Raw genomic sequence first — 14,055 nt, 5'->3', positions numbered from 1 at the left:
CCTTCACTTTGGTTTTGTCAGGATTTCATCCCTCTGTGCAATGAAGGTTATTCTGGGAGTGGCCAGTACAGAAGTGTCCTGCCTCAGCTCCAGCCTTTCCTCAGCTCCATCCCCTCCTGCCTTCCCACGGGAAAATCCCAACAGCTCCAGGGTCACTCCATGCCCTGATTTTAAACATAAGGAGCAAGTGCACATGGAAAGACAAGCAATGAAAGGAAAACTGTGTTTTAATTAAAATTATTAACCCACAGCACATGATTTTTTCTTAAGAGACAAGAGCTCCTCTTTAGAAAGTTATTATTTACCAGGTGTTGGATTTCACTTCATTTTCAATAAAACATCAAGAGAAGAAAAAGCTCTTAGGCAAATTTCTAACTTAATTAAAATAAATCTGAGCTCAACCGAGTTTTTGAGCTGAGCTGACGGGTGAGAGGAGAATCATCTGAGAGCAGTAACAGAAGCAGCCCCTGCGCCCAAACCCTGCAGGAGCAGCAGGAACACTGAGCTCTGCTGGGAGAACTGGGAGCACATTCCCGGGGTGCCCACGGCTGCTCCCACCCAGCTCCTGGCTCCAGACATGGGCAGGGAGAGCCCAGGCTGTGCCCAGCACGGGAGAGCCCGGGAGCCCAGGCTGCAATTCCCAAAGGCAAAGCAAGAGTGGTTTGGTTTCCGTGTCCTCGTCCACAGCCAAGTCCAGTTCCAGGTTCCTTCTTGACCCTCAGGGTTTATGCAAACTGCAGGAAGGAAAGGGAGGGATCATTGTGCTCTGTCCCCCTACCAACCACACATTTTTATTTTCCTTTGCATCAATTACAGTCACATTTTAGCATTTGAGTTGCCTGAATCCATGGGGAACTGTGCCTGGCACACCCCAACTGCTCCTGAATCCATGGGGAACTGTGCCTGGCACACCCCAATTGATCCTGAATCCCTGGGGAACTGTGCCTGGCACACCCCAACTGCTCCTGAATCCATGGGAACTGTGCCTGGCACACCCCAACTGCTCCTGAATCCATGGGGAACTGTGCCTGGCACACCCCAATTGATCCTGAATCCCTGGGGAACTGTGCCTGGCACACCCCAATTGATCCTGAATCCCTGGGGAACTGTGCCTGGCACACCCCAATTCTCCTGAATCCATGGGGAACTGTGCCTGGCACACCCCAACTGCTCCTGAATCCATGGGGAACTGTGCCTGGCACACCCCAACTGCTCCTGAATCCATGGGGAACTGTGCCTGGCACACCCCAATTCTCCTGAATCCATGGGAACTGTGCCTGGCACACCCCAATTCTCCTGAATCCATGGGGACTGTGCCTGGCACACCCCAACTGCTCCTGAATCCATGGGGAACTGTGCCTGGCACACCCCAATTCTCCTGAATCCATGGGGACTGTGCCTGAGCAGGGCTGCAAACAGGGAGTTTTCCATCCCCAGCCCAGGGTCCCTCAGGCTCAGCCCCTGGGAAAGGCTGGCTGGGATTGCTGTTGGATTGTTGTTGGAGGGAGCTCCCCACTCACCGCAGCCTTCAGGGCCTGGTCCAGGTCTGCCAGCAAATCCTCCTCATCCTCCAGCCCCACCGAGAGGCGGATCAAGGTGTCAGTGATTCCCAGCTTTTCCCTTTCCTTCTCAGGCACAGAGGCGTGGGTCATGATGGCCCTACAAGGACAAAAAACATCTTTATCCCAAGAATTTGGGACTCTTATTGGTGAAACCATCCCAGGCGGTTCCCTGCCAGCACCCCTGGAATGGCAGCAGGACCTGACACCTCTGCTGTGCCTCTTGTGTGACCCCACAGATGCAAAGAGCTCCTGGCAGCAGTTCCTGGAAATGGTGGGAATGCTGACAAGTCAAGGAATTTCATCTCCAGGATGTATCTCCAAGACACAAATGATTAACAAGAAGTGGATACTTAAAAATCTGGACCTGACAAAGGAGACACTCCTATTCCTCTTCCTTCCAGAGCTGTTCTTTTATTCCACAGAAGCTCTGTAAGCTCTGCATGTGGGGAATGTGCAACCTCCAGGATAAAATCTCCTGGTTTCACTTCTGGTTCCTCAGATCCCTTCTCAAACTGTCCCAAAGGACTCTGGAGGGTTCATTCTCTCCAGCTACAGAGGCCACAGGCAAGAAGGGATTTCCCCATGGGCTCAGTCACTGGCACCAGTTCCTTCCAGCTGCTGGAAGGGTTCAGGTTTTGCTGTGAAATCATGAAGTGAAATGATTTAACATTTAAATAGAGTCACTAAAAAGCAGACTGGCTTTGAGTAAAATAATGCCATTCCATGAAGATGCTATTTTGAGCAGTTTAAAACACCCGGGAGGCCCTGCCAGGGACCAGAGGCAGCTGGGGGCACACAGTGACCGTGCCCCCTTGTGAGAGCAGGGAGCTGGGCATTCCTCAATCCCAGCTGCTCCTCATCCCAACACTCTGCAGCTTCTGGGATTGTCTTCATGGACACCAACTGTGCCTCAGCCCTCCAGGCAAAACTCCTCTGTCTCTGCACTCTCACAGAATTCCCTCCCTCTGGAATCTCCCCTGGATTTGTGCTGCACAACTGTCCCCGAGTTCTGCTACAGGCAAAGTAGCAGAACAGCTTTGGGGGCTGGGAAATTCTGGGAATTCTGTGGTGCTCTGCAGCTTTTTGAGGCTCTGAGGATGAACTTACGGATGCTCTGCCAGGCTCTCGTAGCCACCCAGACTCTCAGCCAAGGTAAACACCTATGGCAGAAAGGGAAAGGAGTTATCAGGAGTGGGCTCAGGACACAAACACCTCCCAGGGCACAGGGAGAGTGAACACCTGGCCAAACAACAGCACAGGCTGGGCCAAGGACCCAGCCAAGCATTCCCAGAGCCAGGGGCTCCCTCTCTGCCCCACGAGTGCCTTTCCCTCCTGAGGACACTCTGCACTGTTCCAGCAGAGCTGCCCCAGCTCCCCTGCCCTGCAGGAAGCCCTTTGCCAGCAGCAGCTCCTGCCTCACCTGGGAGCAAACAAACAAACACTTCCAAGGGGCTGAGGCGTCCCTTTGTTCCCTCTCATTAACCCCATGGATTAATTATCCCTGATTTGGAGTGGGACACAGCCAACGGACTTGGCAAGAAAAGGCACTTCACCCTCCCCTCAGCAGGGCAATTACAGCTCCCTCTGAGGGTGACTTTATTGTCTTTATTTTACCTTCAGGTTCCTGAGGAAGGCAGAGGCATTTTTGATGTTCCCTTTGATGTAGAAGGTGACCATCCCAGGACAGCCTGTGCACTGCTTCTTCATCACCTCGTGCTGAGGGTGGGAAGGCAGCCCTGGAATGGGGAGAGTTGGGAGAATTCCCAGTGAATTCCAGTGCAGAGCTGGGCACCCAGCCCCAGTCACGGGGCACCACAGCTCCCAACTCCCTGCCCACCCACCTGGGTAAAGGACCTTCTCCACCCGGGGGTGGGATTCCAGGAATTTGGCCACAGCCAGGCCGTTCTTGAAGTGCAGCTTCATCCGGATGTGCAGAGTCTTGAGCCCCCGGTTGCAGAGGAAGCAGTCAAAAGGGGAGGGGACAGCTCCCAGGGCTGTGGGAATGGGAACAGAATTCCAGAAAATTCCACAAATTCCACAGAATCCCACAGCAGCATTGGTGTTCTGCATTCAGCAAAGCCGAACACATCCTCATCTCCAGCATTTCTGAGGTTGGAACACGTGGGAAGACACCCAAGGCAATCTCTGTTCCTCATCTCCCACACTGGGGAGCCAATTAATGAGGCCAATTAACAGGCTCAGACCTCAAGGATTGCATTTATTGGGCACAATGCACCTTCACTGCAGAGGGCAGAGCCATGGACAGGAATTTATTCCTGACAATGAAGAGGCTGGAAAATCGCTGGAATCATCAGAGATAAGAAAATTCTGCATTGGGCCCATCATGATGGGTGAGGGAGTTCCAAACCCCCCAAACCACGGGGGGAACATCAGTGGGTTCAGGATGGGCTCCAGTGCTCTCCTGAAGTGCTTAGGAAGTGGAGATCAACATCTGTCATTTTGTGGGACTTTTTTTATTGAGTTTTCCCAGCTCTGTTAATTTACATTCCAGGCAGATTTCTCACTTGTGTGCGTGCCCGCCCTCCCCAGCAGGAGCTGTGGATGTGAACAGGATTCCTGTCACAATGTGGATGTGAACAGGATTCCCTGTCTGGACTTACCATTCTGCAGGAATTTCAGCCTCTCATAGAGATCATCCCGGTTTACAGAGACCAGGCCTATGAGGACATCACTGTGCCCTACAAATGACAGGGGACAAGAATGGGATCAGCCACTCCAGGCTCCTGCCACAAGCCCAAGTGTAAATAAAACCCCTGGGACACCTCCCACCATCCCAGGCTGCTCCAGGGGCATCTCCACCCTCCCAGCCAGGAATTCCTTCCCAATCTCCCTCCATCCCTGCCCTAAGGATGTGCTGAACTCTCAGACTCACCATTCATGTATTTGGTTGCAGAAGACATACAAATATCAGCCCCCAGGGACAAAGGACGCTGAAAGGAAAGGAAAATAACAACATAATTCAAGTTTGGCTGCACTCAGGTTCATTCCCTGCCTTTCCAAAGGGCTCTGAGCTCACACAGGAAAAACGAATGGAGAAACAAACACAAAAACCTGAGAATGACAACAGAACATGTGCTAAAAGCAGCAGTACAGGGAGGCACTCTGAAAATGTGATTTAAAAGCACTGCTCCAGCTCCCACAGGCTCCAGGGAGAGAAGAGACTGAGCACATCAAACAGACACTGCAGAGCTGGGAAAAAATGGTTCTACTGCTGAGCTGAGGCAGGGACAAATCCTGGCACTGACCCACAGAGGGCATTCCCTGGGAAAGGAAGGGCTCAAACTGCAAAGCAAAAGAACTGCTTTGCTTTCCAGGTGTTGCAGATCCTGCCCTGGGGGAGCTGAGAACACGAGGAAAGGAGGCTCCTTTGGCAGCCCTCTCTCCCCTCAGCTCCCAGCCCTCTGCCCAGGAGCCTCCTGAAGTGAGACAAACCAGGAGGTGGATGGGCAAGAGGTGCTGAACAGTGACAGATTTTTAATTGATCACTAATTAGGGCACTTTGCACATAGTATCAACACATTCTAAACAGTGGGGGCCATCCCTGTTAAAACTTAACAAAGCACATAGATGCAAAAACTGCTGCTGCCACATTAACATAGACTCCCACCCAGGGAATGTGGACATGCCCAGCCAGAACCATCATGGAAAAGGCCTTTTACACACAATATTGATGGACAGAGCACTGTAAAATTCTCCTTTTCCTAGCCCAGTGTGGTACCTGACCTACTGCTTGCACCAATTAATCATTAGCACTGGCTTTCCCTCCACACCAGGCTGCTCCACACACATTAACCAACTCCCTGTGCTCTTCCACACAGCCCTGTCTGGAGGAAATTGGGAATTCTGAAGTGAATAACACATTGCAAGGCAAATCCCCAAGCTTCTGCAATGTCCCAGGCCAACTGCAGAGCTGCTTGAGCTGAGCATTAACACTTTCTGAGGAGTTATCTTAATTCAGCAAGATCACAGTACCCTGAACAAAACCAGGCACTTTGCACTCTGCAAAAATGGTGACTTTAAACCTACATCAGGGCTTAGCTTGGGCTCCTGGGAAATAGATCTGATAGAATCCCTTTCCAATCCCTTTCCCAATTACCTGCCCTGGGGCAGGTGACACACCTGGAAGTAGGCAGACATGAAGCTGTTGTCCACGGCCAGCAGCACCCCCGGGTGCCTGCGCACGATGTCTGCACAGGCTTTGATGTCGATCACCTTCAGCGTGGGGTTCGTGGGGCTCTCGAGCCAAACCAGCTGCACAAACACAAAAATCTGCAGGTCAGGGAGGTCCCAGGGCTGGGCTGAGTCCCAGGGGCTCTGGGGGTTCAGTGGTGGCAGCTCCCCGTGGGGTTGGTGCAGTGGGATGGGCAGTGGCCCTGCCAGAGCCAGGGGAGGCTCCAGCTGGTCCCTCCAAGCTCAGGGAGGTTTCCCTGGGCTGGGTTTGGGCCATCCCAGTGCATCCCAGCTGGAGAAGGCCTCCCACAGCCAGGGCAGAGCCTTTCCCAAAGCCTTTCCAGCACAGTTCCCGTCCCCTGGAGCAGGGGATCACCCAGCAGTGCCACGGAGCACCCTCGGCTCTGCACTCGGTGTTCCTTCTGCTCTTCCTCACCGTTTGCCTTTTCCCTCCTTTCTCTCCAGGGCTTTCTGCCCTTCTTAGGATGCTTTCCATGAGGCAGCACCGTGGGATATGGTGGATCCAGCTGAGCCCCAAGCTGCCCCCCCTCAGCTCAACACACCCCCAAATCCAGCAGGAGCAAGGATAAAGCAATTTAACATCTCTAAAATCCACTTCCCTCTCTCCTACCTTGGTCTCTGGTGTAATTGCAGCTTCCAGGCATTTTGGTTTTGTGCAGTCAACAAAAATTACTTTCAAATTATTTTCTGAGGCTACTTTCTGGAAATATCTGTTTGTGCCTAAAAAACCCAAAAATCACAAAATGAAAGAAGTTCCTTAATGTTCACTCCCTGCTCTCCAGCCTCCTGCATCATGCAGGGACACTCAGGAGGGCACAGCTTATGCTGCACACCAGAAATGGCACATTTATATTTTCTCTATTTATACAAAGTTAAAAGATTGTTGCAGATTCAATGATCATGAAATAGCAATAATGGAAATATGGGATGAGAGTGATTTAGGAAGTACTTGAAATCAATGTGGGGTTTATGATCAGGAAATTAAACAGAGAAGAATGAAGGGGAAGGCTCCAGCCACTCTTTCCCATCTGTCCAATAAAAATGATTCCTTCCTGTCCTTGAAGCCTTTCCCTGGGAAGATGTAAAGAATCCAGCAGCAACGGGGGATCAATGGATGTGCAGCACTCACTACCAGGAAACACTGCCTGCATTAAAAATTTATTGATCAGCTCCTTTTGCCAGGTGATCCCCAGGGACTCAGTTTTCCATCCGAGCATGAAGGGCTGCAACATGGAGGTGGGTTCTGCCAGCTGAAGGAAACATCTGAGAGATGTTTGGGAAGTTCTTTTGTGAGAAACCCTTTCTTTATAACAAACCAAGGTGGAGGAGAAGCAGTGAAATTCACCCCTGCAGAAACCAGCCCAGGCTGAGGCTGAAAGGAGCAGGGGAAAGTTCCCAGGAACTGCAGTGAGCTCACCCTGCTGAGGGACGCTGGCAGGGCTGGGTGCACCCTGCCACTGGGCAGTGTGAGGAAGAGGGGATTGATAAAAACTGCCTTCAAAGGACAGGGGCGTCCCACAGGGGAAATTCAGAGCTCCTGAGAGCCACAGACAGGTTTGATCCCCTGCACAAAGGAGGCTGAAGACACTGAATGCTGTACCCACCTCCATAGACGTCATCCATGGAGATAACTGTGTCCCCCGGCTTCACCAGGTGACAGATGTTCAAAAGAGCTGCTGAGCCAGAGGAATAAGCCAAACCTGGAGGAGAAAGGACCATCAGTGTTTGATGTGACACAAGAAGTCAGATTTGCCTTGGCCTTCCTCGCTTTGCCTCTGAGAAGAACCTGTTCTGTCACTGCCTCACTGAGAACGTGGAGCCAGTGAAAGCAGGAGATGGATGTGCACAGCAGGGAACCAGCACGGACACTGGGACAGACTGGGACAGACTGGGACAGACTGGGACAGACTGGGACCAGGGGCTGCCTGCTCCCACTGCCTCCAGTGCTGCTGCACAAAGATGGATCCAGCTCAGCCCAGGCCATCAGTGAGGAAGCAGCAGAGAAACCCAGGCATGGAGCTGGAATTTCCTGAGCCAGAAGTGTTAGGCTCTTCCCCACCTTGGAGCTGCTCCTGCCCACAGCCAAGAGCCAGAGCCGTGGTCACAGATCCATGGAATGGTTTGGGATGGAGGGACCCCAAAGCCCACCCAGTGCCACCCCCTGCCATGGGCAGGGACACCTCCCCCTGTCCCAGGCTGCCCCAAGCCCTGTCCAACCCATCAGGTGCTCACAGTATTTGGCTCCATCGAGGGCGGCCATGGCCTTTTCCAGACATTCTCGTGTGGGATTCCCAGACCGGATGTACTCATAACCCTGGGGTGGGAATAGGAAACAAACATCAGAGAGGGCACTTGGAAATTCTGGGATAACAGCAGCTCTAGGTTCCTTAAAGAGCCCTGTCTGAGGGCATCCAGCTCCTCCCAGAGCAGCAGGAGGGTGTCCTGGCACAACATCCAGCTGGGCATCCCCCTGGAGAAAGGGGCCTGGGGTGCACTGGGGCAAGGAGCCACATTCTCCTGCTTCTCCCCAGACATCCATCTGTGGCCTGGGAGAAAGGGGCCGGGCAACACAGACCAAGCATCCCCAGAACGCCAGGCTGGGCCAGGCTAGAAAGGACCGAGAGGGTGCCCTGCTCCCACTCCTGCTCAGCAGGGAGCAGAGAGCACAGGGCATGGGATCGTGTCCACACAGTTCTGGGTATCTCCAGTGAGGGAGACTCCTCAGCCTCTCTGGAGGAAACTCTCAGGAAAAATGTTTGTCCATCACACCCACAGGGCACCTGCATCTCCTCTCATCAGTTCTTGACAAACCACGTTTCCTAGTGCCACAGCTTTTATGCAAATTCTGGGGAAATTTAATGAGGAAAATACCACTCATGCATGCACAGATGCAGTTGTTACCAAGAGAACCTGCTGAGCACCCTGGGATTTGCCTGCTTTTAGAACTTCTCTTTAATGTCAACTTCCTCATAGTCAGGAATCCTGCAGATCACTCTTGCAGACCCCCCCGGCAAAAGCATGGATCCTGTCATCAGGATGTGGATACAGCAGCGTGACTCCTCCTGAGGGCCTCCTCAGCACAGCTGGGATTCTGTGTGGAATGAGGAGTCACAAAGCAAATTCCTCCTGCCCGACCAGCACAGCGCGAGTTTGGTGCAGGTGTTGATTTAGGAGTGGCAGCTTTGTGCCACGTCCCGTCAAACCTTTCCAGCACTTTCTACAGGGCATCCACAAAATCCTTAGGAAATACTCCCTCAGTTTGGGAGCAAAACCGAAGGAGGCTCTTACACAAAGTATGTGTAGTGGAGCAGGGATTCTGCCCGGACCCTGGGGCGGGCGCAGGGTCGGGAGAGCCTCCCATATTCCCGGCTCCGGGCAGCCCCTGGAGCAGCATTCCTGCCAGCCTGGGGGCACTGGGGGCTCCCTGCTCCCCTTCCCCCGCCTTCCACACGGGAATCACCCCAAGCTCACGCCAAGCGCTCCGGGCCGCCGCCCGCCGCGGCACGCAGAGCCCCGGGCTGGCTCGGGTGAAGGCAGCACAGCGGCTCCTGCGCTGCCACCGCTGCCCGGCGGGGCCGTCCCGGGGCGCAGGGCCCGGCCCCGCGGGCAGGCGGCTCCGGAACGGCCCCGCCGGGAGCCCGCAGCGCCTCCCGGGCGAGAGCCCCGCACCGGCCGGGGGAAAGGGCCGGGAGCGCCCGCAGAGCCCGGGACCGGCCGGGGGAAAGGGCCGGGAGCGCCCGCAGAGCCCGGGACCGGCCGGGGGAAAGGGCCGGGAGCGCCCGCAGAGCCCGGGACCGGCCGGGGGAAAGGGCCGGGAGCGCCCGCAGAGCCCGGGACCGGCCGGGAGCGCCCGCAGAGCCCCGCACCGGCCGCCTCCCGTACCCCCGCCGGGACACGCCGGATGCTCGTGGCCTCCCGGGTGTGCCCAAGCCCGGAGGCGGGCTCGGTGTCCGTGTGGGTGACTCAGAGCTCCGTGCGGGGCTCGGTGTCCGTGTGGGTGACTCAGAGCTCCGTGCGGGGCTCGGTGTCCGTGTGGGTGACTCAGAGCTCCGTGCGGGGCTCGGTGTCCGTGTGGGTGACTCAGAGCCCCGTGCGGGGCTCGGTGCCCCGCTGGCGGCCGCACTCACCGTGTGCTCGCCGGGCGCCTGCTGCTTGAAGGTGGTGGAAAGCGAGATGGGCGGCACCACGGCCCCGGAGCGCCACTGCTCGGGCTCCTGGCCGAAGTGGATGGCATCGGTGGCGAAGTGCCTGAAGGGCGGCAGAAAGCCCTGCGTCCCCGTGTCTGCCATGGCCGCGCTCTGCGGGACCGGCCCTCAGCGCTGAGGGGGCTCGAAAGGGGCGCGGCTTTCGCGCCTCCTCATTGGCTGCGGTGCCGGCGGGGCGCGGCTTTCGCGCCTCCTCATTGGCTGCAGTGCCGGCGGGGCGCGGCCCTCGCGCCCTCCCATTGGCTGCCGGCGGGGCGGGGCCCGCCCTGCACAGGCAGTGCCCGCCCGCTGGGGGGCGCCGCGCGCCGCGGGGCCGCTCCCGGGGGCGCCTTTCCCGGGAGGAACCGGGAATCACCCGGGAGCGCCGGGAATTACCCGGGAGCACCGGGGATCAATCATCCGGCAGCACCGGGATACCAGGAGGAACCGGGAATCACCCGGGAGCGCCGGGAATTACCCGGGAGCACCGGGGATCAATCATCCGGCAGCACCGGGATACCAGGAGGAACCGGGAATCACCCGGGAGCACCGGGGATCAATCATCCGGCAGCACCGGGATCCCGGGAGGAACCACGAATCACCCGGGAGCACCGGGAATTATCCGGGAGCACCGGGGATCAATCATCCGGCAGCACCGGGATCCCGGGAGGAACCGGGAATCACCCGGGAGCACCGGGAAGAATCGCTCGGGAGCACCGGGAATTATCCCACAGCACCGGGATCATCCAGCAGCACCGGGATCATCCAGCAGCACCGGGATCATCCGGCAGCACTGGGAATCACCCCGCAGCACCGGGATCATCCGGCAGCACCGGGATCATCCAGCAGCACTGGGATCATCCGGCAGCACCGCAATGATCCATAGGGGAGCGGTGTGCTGACTGCACAGGCTGGGGGGACCTGCTGGGGCAGCTCTGGGGGAAGGACCTGGGGGTGCTGGGGGACAACGAGTTGTCCTGGCCAGCAGTGCCTAGTGGATCCTGGGGTGCATTGGGAAGAGCATTCCCAGCAGCTCAGGGGTGATCCTGCCCCTGCACCCAGCCCTGGGGGCACCTCTGGGTGCTGTGTCCAGCTGTGGCTCCTCAGCACAGCAGGGCCAGGAGCTCCTGGAGCTGAGAAGGGCCTGGAGCATCTCGGTGCCCAGGAGGGGCTGAGGGAGCTGGGGCTGCTCAGCCTGGAGAGAGCCCAGTGAGAGCACTCAGCCCTGGGTATCTCTAAGTGTGTCCCTGTGTGTCCCTGGCTCTCCCTGGGTGTCCCTGTCCCTGTCTGTCTGTCCCTGGGTATCTCTGTCTGTCCCTGTCTGTCCCTGTGTGTCCCTGCCTGTTCCCATCTGTCCCTGGGTATCTCTGTCTGTCCCTGGGTGTCCCTGTCCCTGTCTGTCTGTCCCTGCGTATCTCTGTCTGTCCCTGTCTGTCCCTGGGTATCTCTGTCTGTCCCTGCCTGTCCCTGTCTGTCCCTGTGTGTCCCTGTCTGTCCCTGCCTGTCCCTGTCTGTCCCTGGGTGTCAGAGCAGCCCCAGGCTCTGCTCCAGGCCCAGCGATGGCCCCAGAGCCACGGGCAGGGACTGAGCCCAGCAATTCCCCCTGCACAGGAGGCCCTTCTGCCCCGGGCAGTGCCAGCCCTGAGCAGATTGTGCAGAGAGGCTGTGGGCTCTCCCCTCTGGGGATATTCCAGAGCCATTGGGACACAATCCTGTGCTCTGGGATGTCCCTGCTGGAGCAGGGAGGTGGCTCCAGAGGAGCTGCTGTGGTCCCTTCCAGCCTTTTACATCCTGGGATTCTGTGATTAAAAATTAATTCAGTGTGTCTCCCTGCCAAGGTTATCCTGCAAGGACTGACGTCCATGGAACAGTACTTTGACATCTGAGGACAAAAGGACGTGTACATGCTGAAGGCCACTGATGAATGATTTATATATTAGATTTTGTAAGGAAACATTTTCTTTACAACAAAACTATGGATAAAATCTGAACAAAGCTGGATCTAAGAAGAACAAACCTCTGGATATGTGCAGGGCCATGCCCCAGCCTCACATACAAGCAGGAACCTGGGATTTAGGAGGGAGGAATTCCATCCCCTGTTGACAAATCTGCTTGCTGTAGGAAATTCCTGTTGATAGGCAGATAAAAAAAACCCATTCTCAAGAATCTGTACGTGTAAAGTAATCCCTAAAGTGTAAAGTTGGGATTCCCTACAAATACCAGTTTTCCCAGAGCCCTTCCCATGAGTAATGCCTTGGTTCCATTTCTGGGGTGAACAAGGGAGTCCATAATAAGCTGGTAAACAGTGACTTCATGCCTCTAGTAATTAAAAAGGCAGTGTGAGGCTTCCAACATCAGCTAAAGCCTGAGCCAATCCCTCCATTCCACAAGACCAGCCGTGCTCCGCGTGTGTTTCCAGCACGGGAGAACAGAACTCAGAATTGCTCACAGTGCCAGCCTCTCACATTCTGCCCCCAGCTGGGTTCGACTTTCCTCAAAAAACGAGAGACAGAAGAATCTCATTGGAAAGACCGCTGGAGTATAGAGCAAAAGCAAATTTTTTTTCTTTTTCCCTAGAATTACTTCAAATGACTTCAAATACTCACTTGAGATGAGGGAGATGATGTGAATTGAGGAAAGACAGGGTCACCAGGAAGGCAATTCTGTTATCACAGCAGGTCTGGTGTCCCTGGCAACTTGGGGGTTGTTTTCCCTGGTAGAATTAGCAAAAAATCCAATTCACCAGGAATTTGGGACATCATCATTTTTACAATTACTCATGCCATATTGGAAGCAGAAACTTGCAGAACTGGCCCAGGAGCGGGAGGTGCAGTGGGAAATTGGGAAGCTCCGACCCAAACAGGTCCTTTCTGAGCTGACACTGCACCTACAAGGACTCGCACCACAGCAGGGGGACTGTCCTGTTTGTCCCTTTGAGGAACACCTGTCCAGGTCCCATCATTTCCCAAAGAAATTTCCATGGAGGGTGGGAGAGCACTGGAACAGCTGCTCAGAGAGTGGTGGAGTCTCCCTGTCCTGGTCCCTTGGAATTTGGCCATCGGGATCCATCACTGATCCTGCCCACCCCTCAGGATGTGCCCTTTGGGATCAGTCTCGCCTCTCAGGATGTGGTTATTGGGATCAATCCCTGATCCCACCCCTCAGGATGTGGTTATAGGGATTGATCCCTGATCCGACCCCTCAGGATGTGGTTATTGGGATCAATCCCTGATCCCACCCCTCAGGATGTGGTTATTTGGATCGATCCCTGATCCGACCCCTCAGGATGTGGTTATAGGGATCGATCCCTGATCCCACCCCTCAGGATGTGGTTATTGGGATCGATCCCTGATCCGACCCCTCAGGATGTGGCTATAGGGATCGATCCCTGATCCCACCCCTCAGGATGTGGTTATTGGGATTGATCCCCAATCTGTCTCCTCAGGATGTGGCCGTTGGGATCCATCCCCAATCCCCTGTCCTGCTCCTCAGGATATGATTATTGGGATCGATCCCCGATCCCTTCCCTCAGGATGTGGCTGTTGGGATCCATCCCTGATTTCCAATCCTGCCCCTCAGGCCGTTCCCGTTGGGATTGGTGATTGATCCCCAATCCCCAATCCCCTCAGCCCATGCCCGTTGGGATCGATGATCGATAACCGATGATCGATCCCCAATCCCCTGTCCCGCCCCTCAGCCCGTACCCGTTGGGATCGATGATTGATAACCGATGATCGATGATTGATCCCCTGTCCCGCCCTCAGGTTCCCGCTGGGGCGGTTCCCGCCCCGCCCCTCCGCCCGTACCCGTTGGATCGATGATCGATAACAGATGATCGATGATCGATCCCCGGCCCCGCCCTCAGGTTCCCGCCGGGGCGGTTCCCGCCCCGCCCCTCAGCCCGTACCCGTTGGATCGATGATCGATAACCGATGATCGATAACCGATGATCGATCCCCGGTCCCGCCCTCAGGTTCCCGCCGGGGCGGTTCCCGCCCCGCCCCTCAGCCCATACCCGTTGGGATCGATAACCGATGATCGATAACCGATGATCGATGATCGATCCCGGTCCCGCCCTCAGGTTCCCGCCGGGGCGG

The 14,055-nt window shown here is 55.8% G+C and overlaps 1 protein-coding gene across 1 annotated transcript; it reads right to left on the bottom strand.

The window, feature by feature from the left end:
* Window positions 1-209: 209 nt before the first annotated feature.
* LOC110473255 (cystathionine gamma-lyase) lies at window positions 210-10,093 on the bottom strand. The gene is made up of 12 exons (XM_077785238.1): window positions 9,902-10,093; window positions 8,007-8,088; window positions 7,379-7,474; window positions 6,385-6,494; window positions 5,703-5,834; window positions 4,456-4,513; window positions 4,184-4,261; window positions 3,404-3,556; window positions 3,177-3,298; window positions 2,670-2,722; window positions 1,521-1,659; window positions 210-734 (listed from the first exon to the last, which is right to left on the bottom strand). Exons 1-12 carry the CDS (start codon window positions 10,061-10,063, stop codon window positions 726-728), a joined length of 1,194 nt encoding a protein of 397 aa, XP_077641364.1. The 5' UTR covers window positions 10,064-10,093; the 3' UTR covers window positions 210-725.
* Window positions 10,094-14,055: the final 3,962 nt, after the last annotated feature.

The sequence above is a fragment of the Lonchura striata genome, chromosome 9 (genome assembly GCF_046129695.1).
Source record: "Lonchura striata isolate bLonStr1 chromosome 9, bLonStr1.mat, whole genome shotgun sequence".
Taxonomy (NCBI): Eukaryota; Metazoa; Chordata; class Aves; order Passeriformes; family Estrildidae; genus Lonchura; species Lonchura striata.
This window is presented reverse-complemented; position numbering and strand designations above follow the sequence as displayed.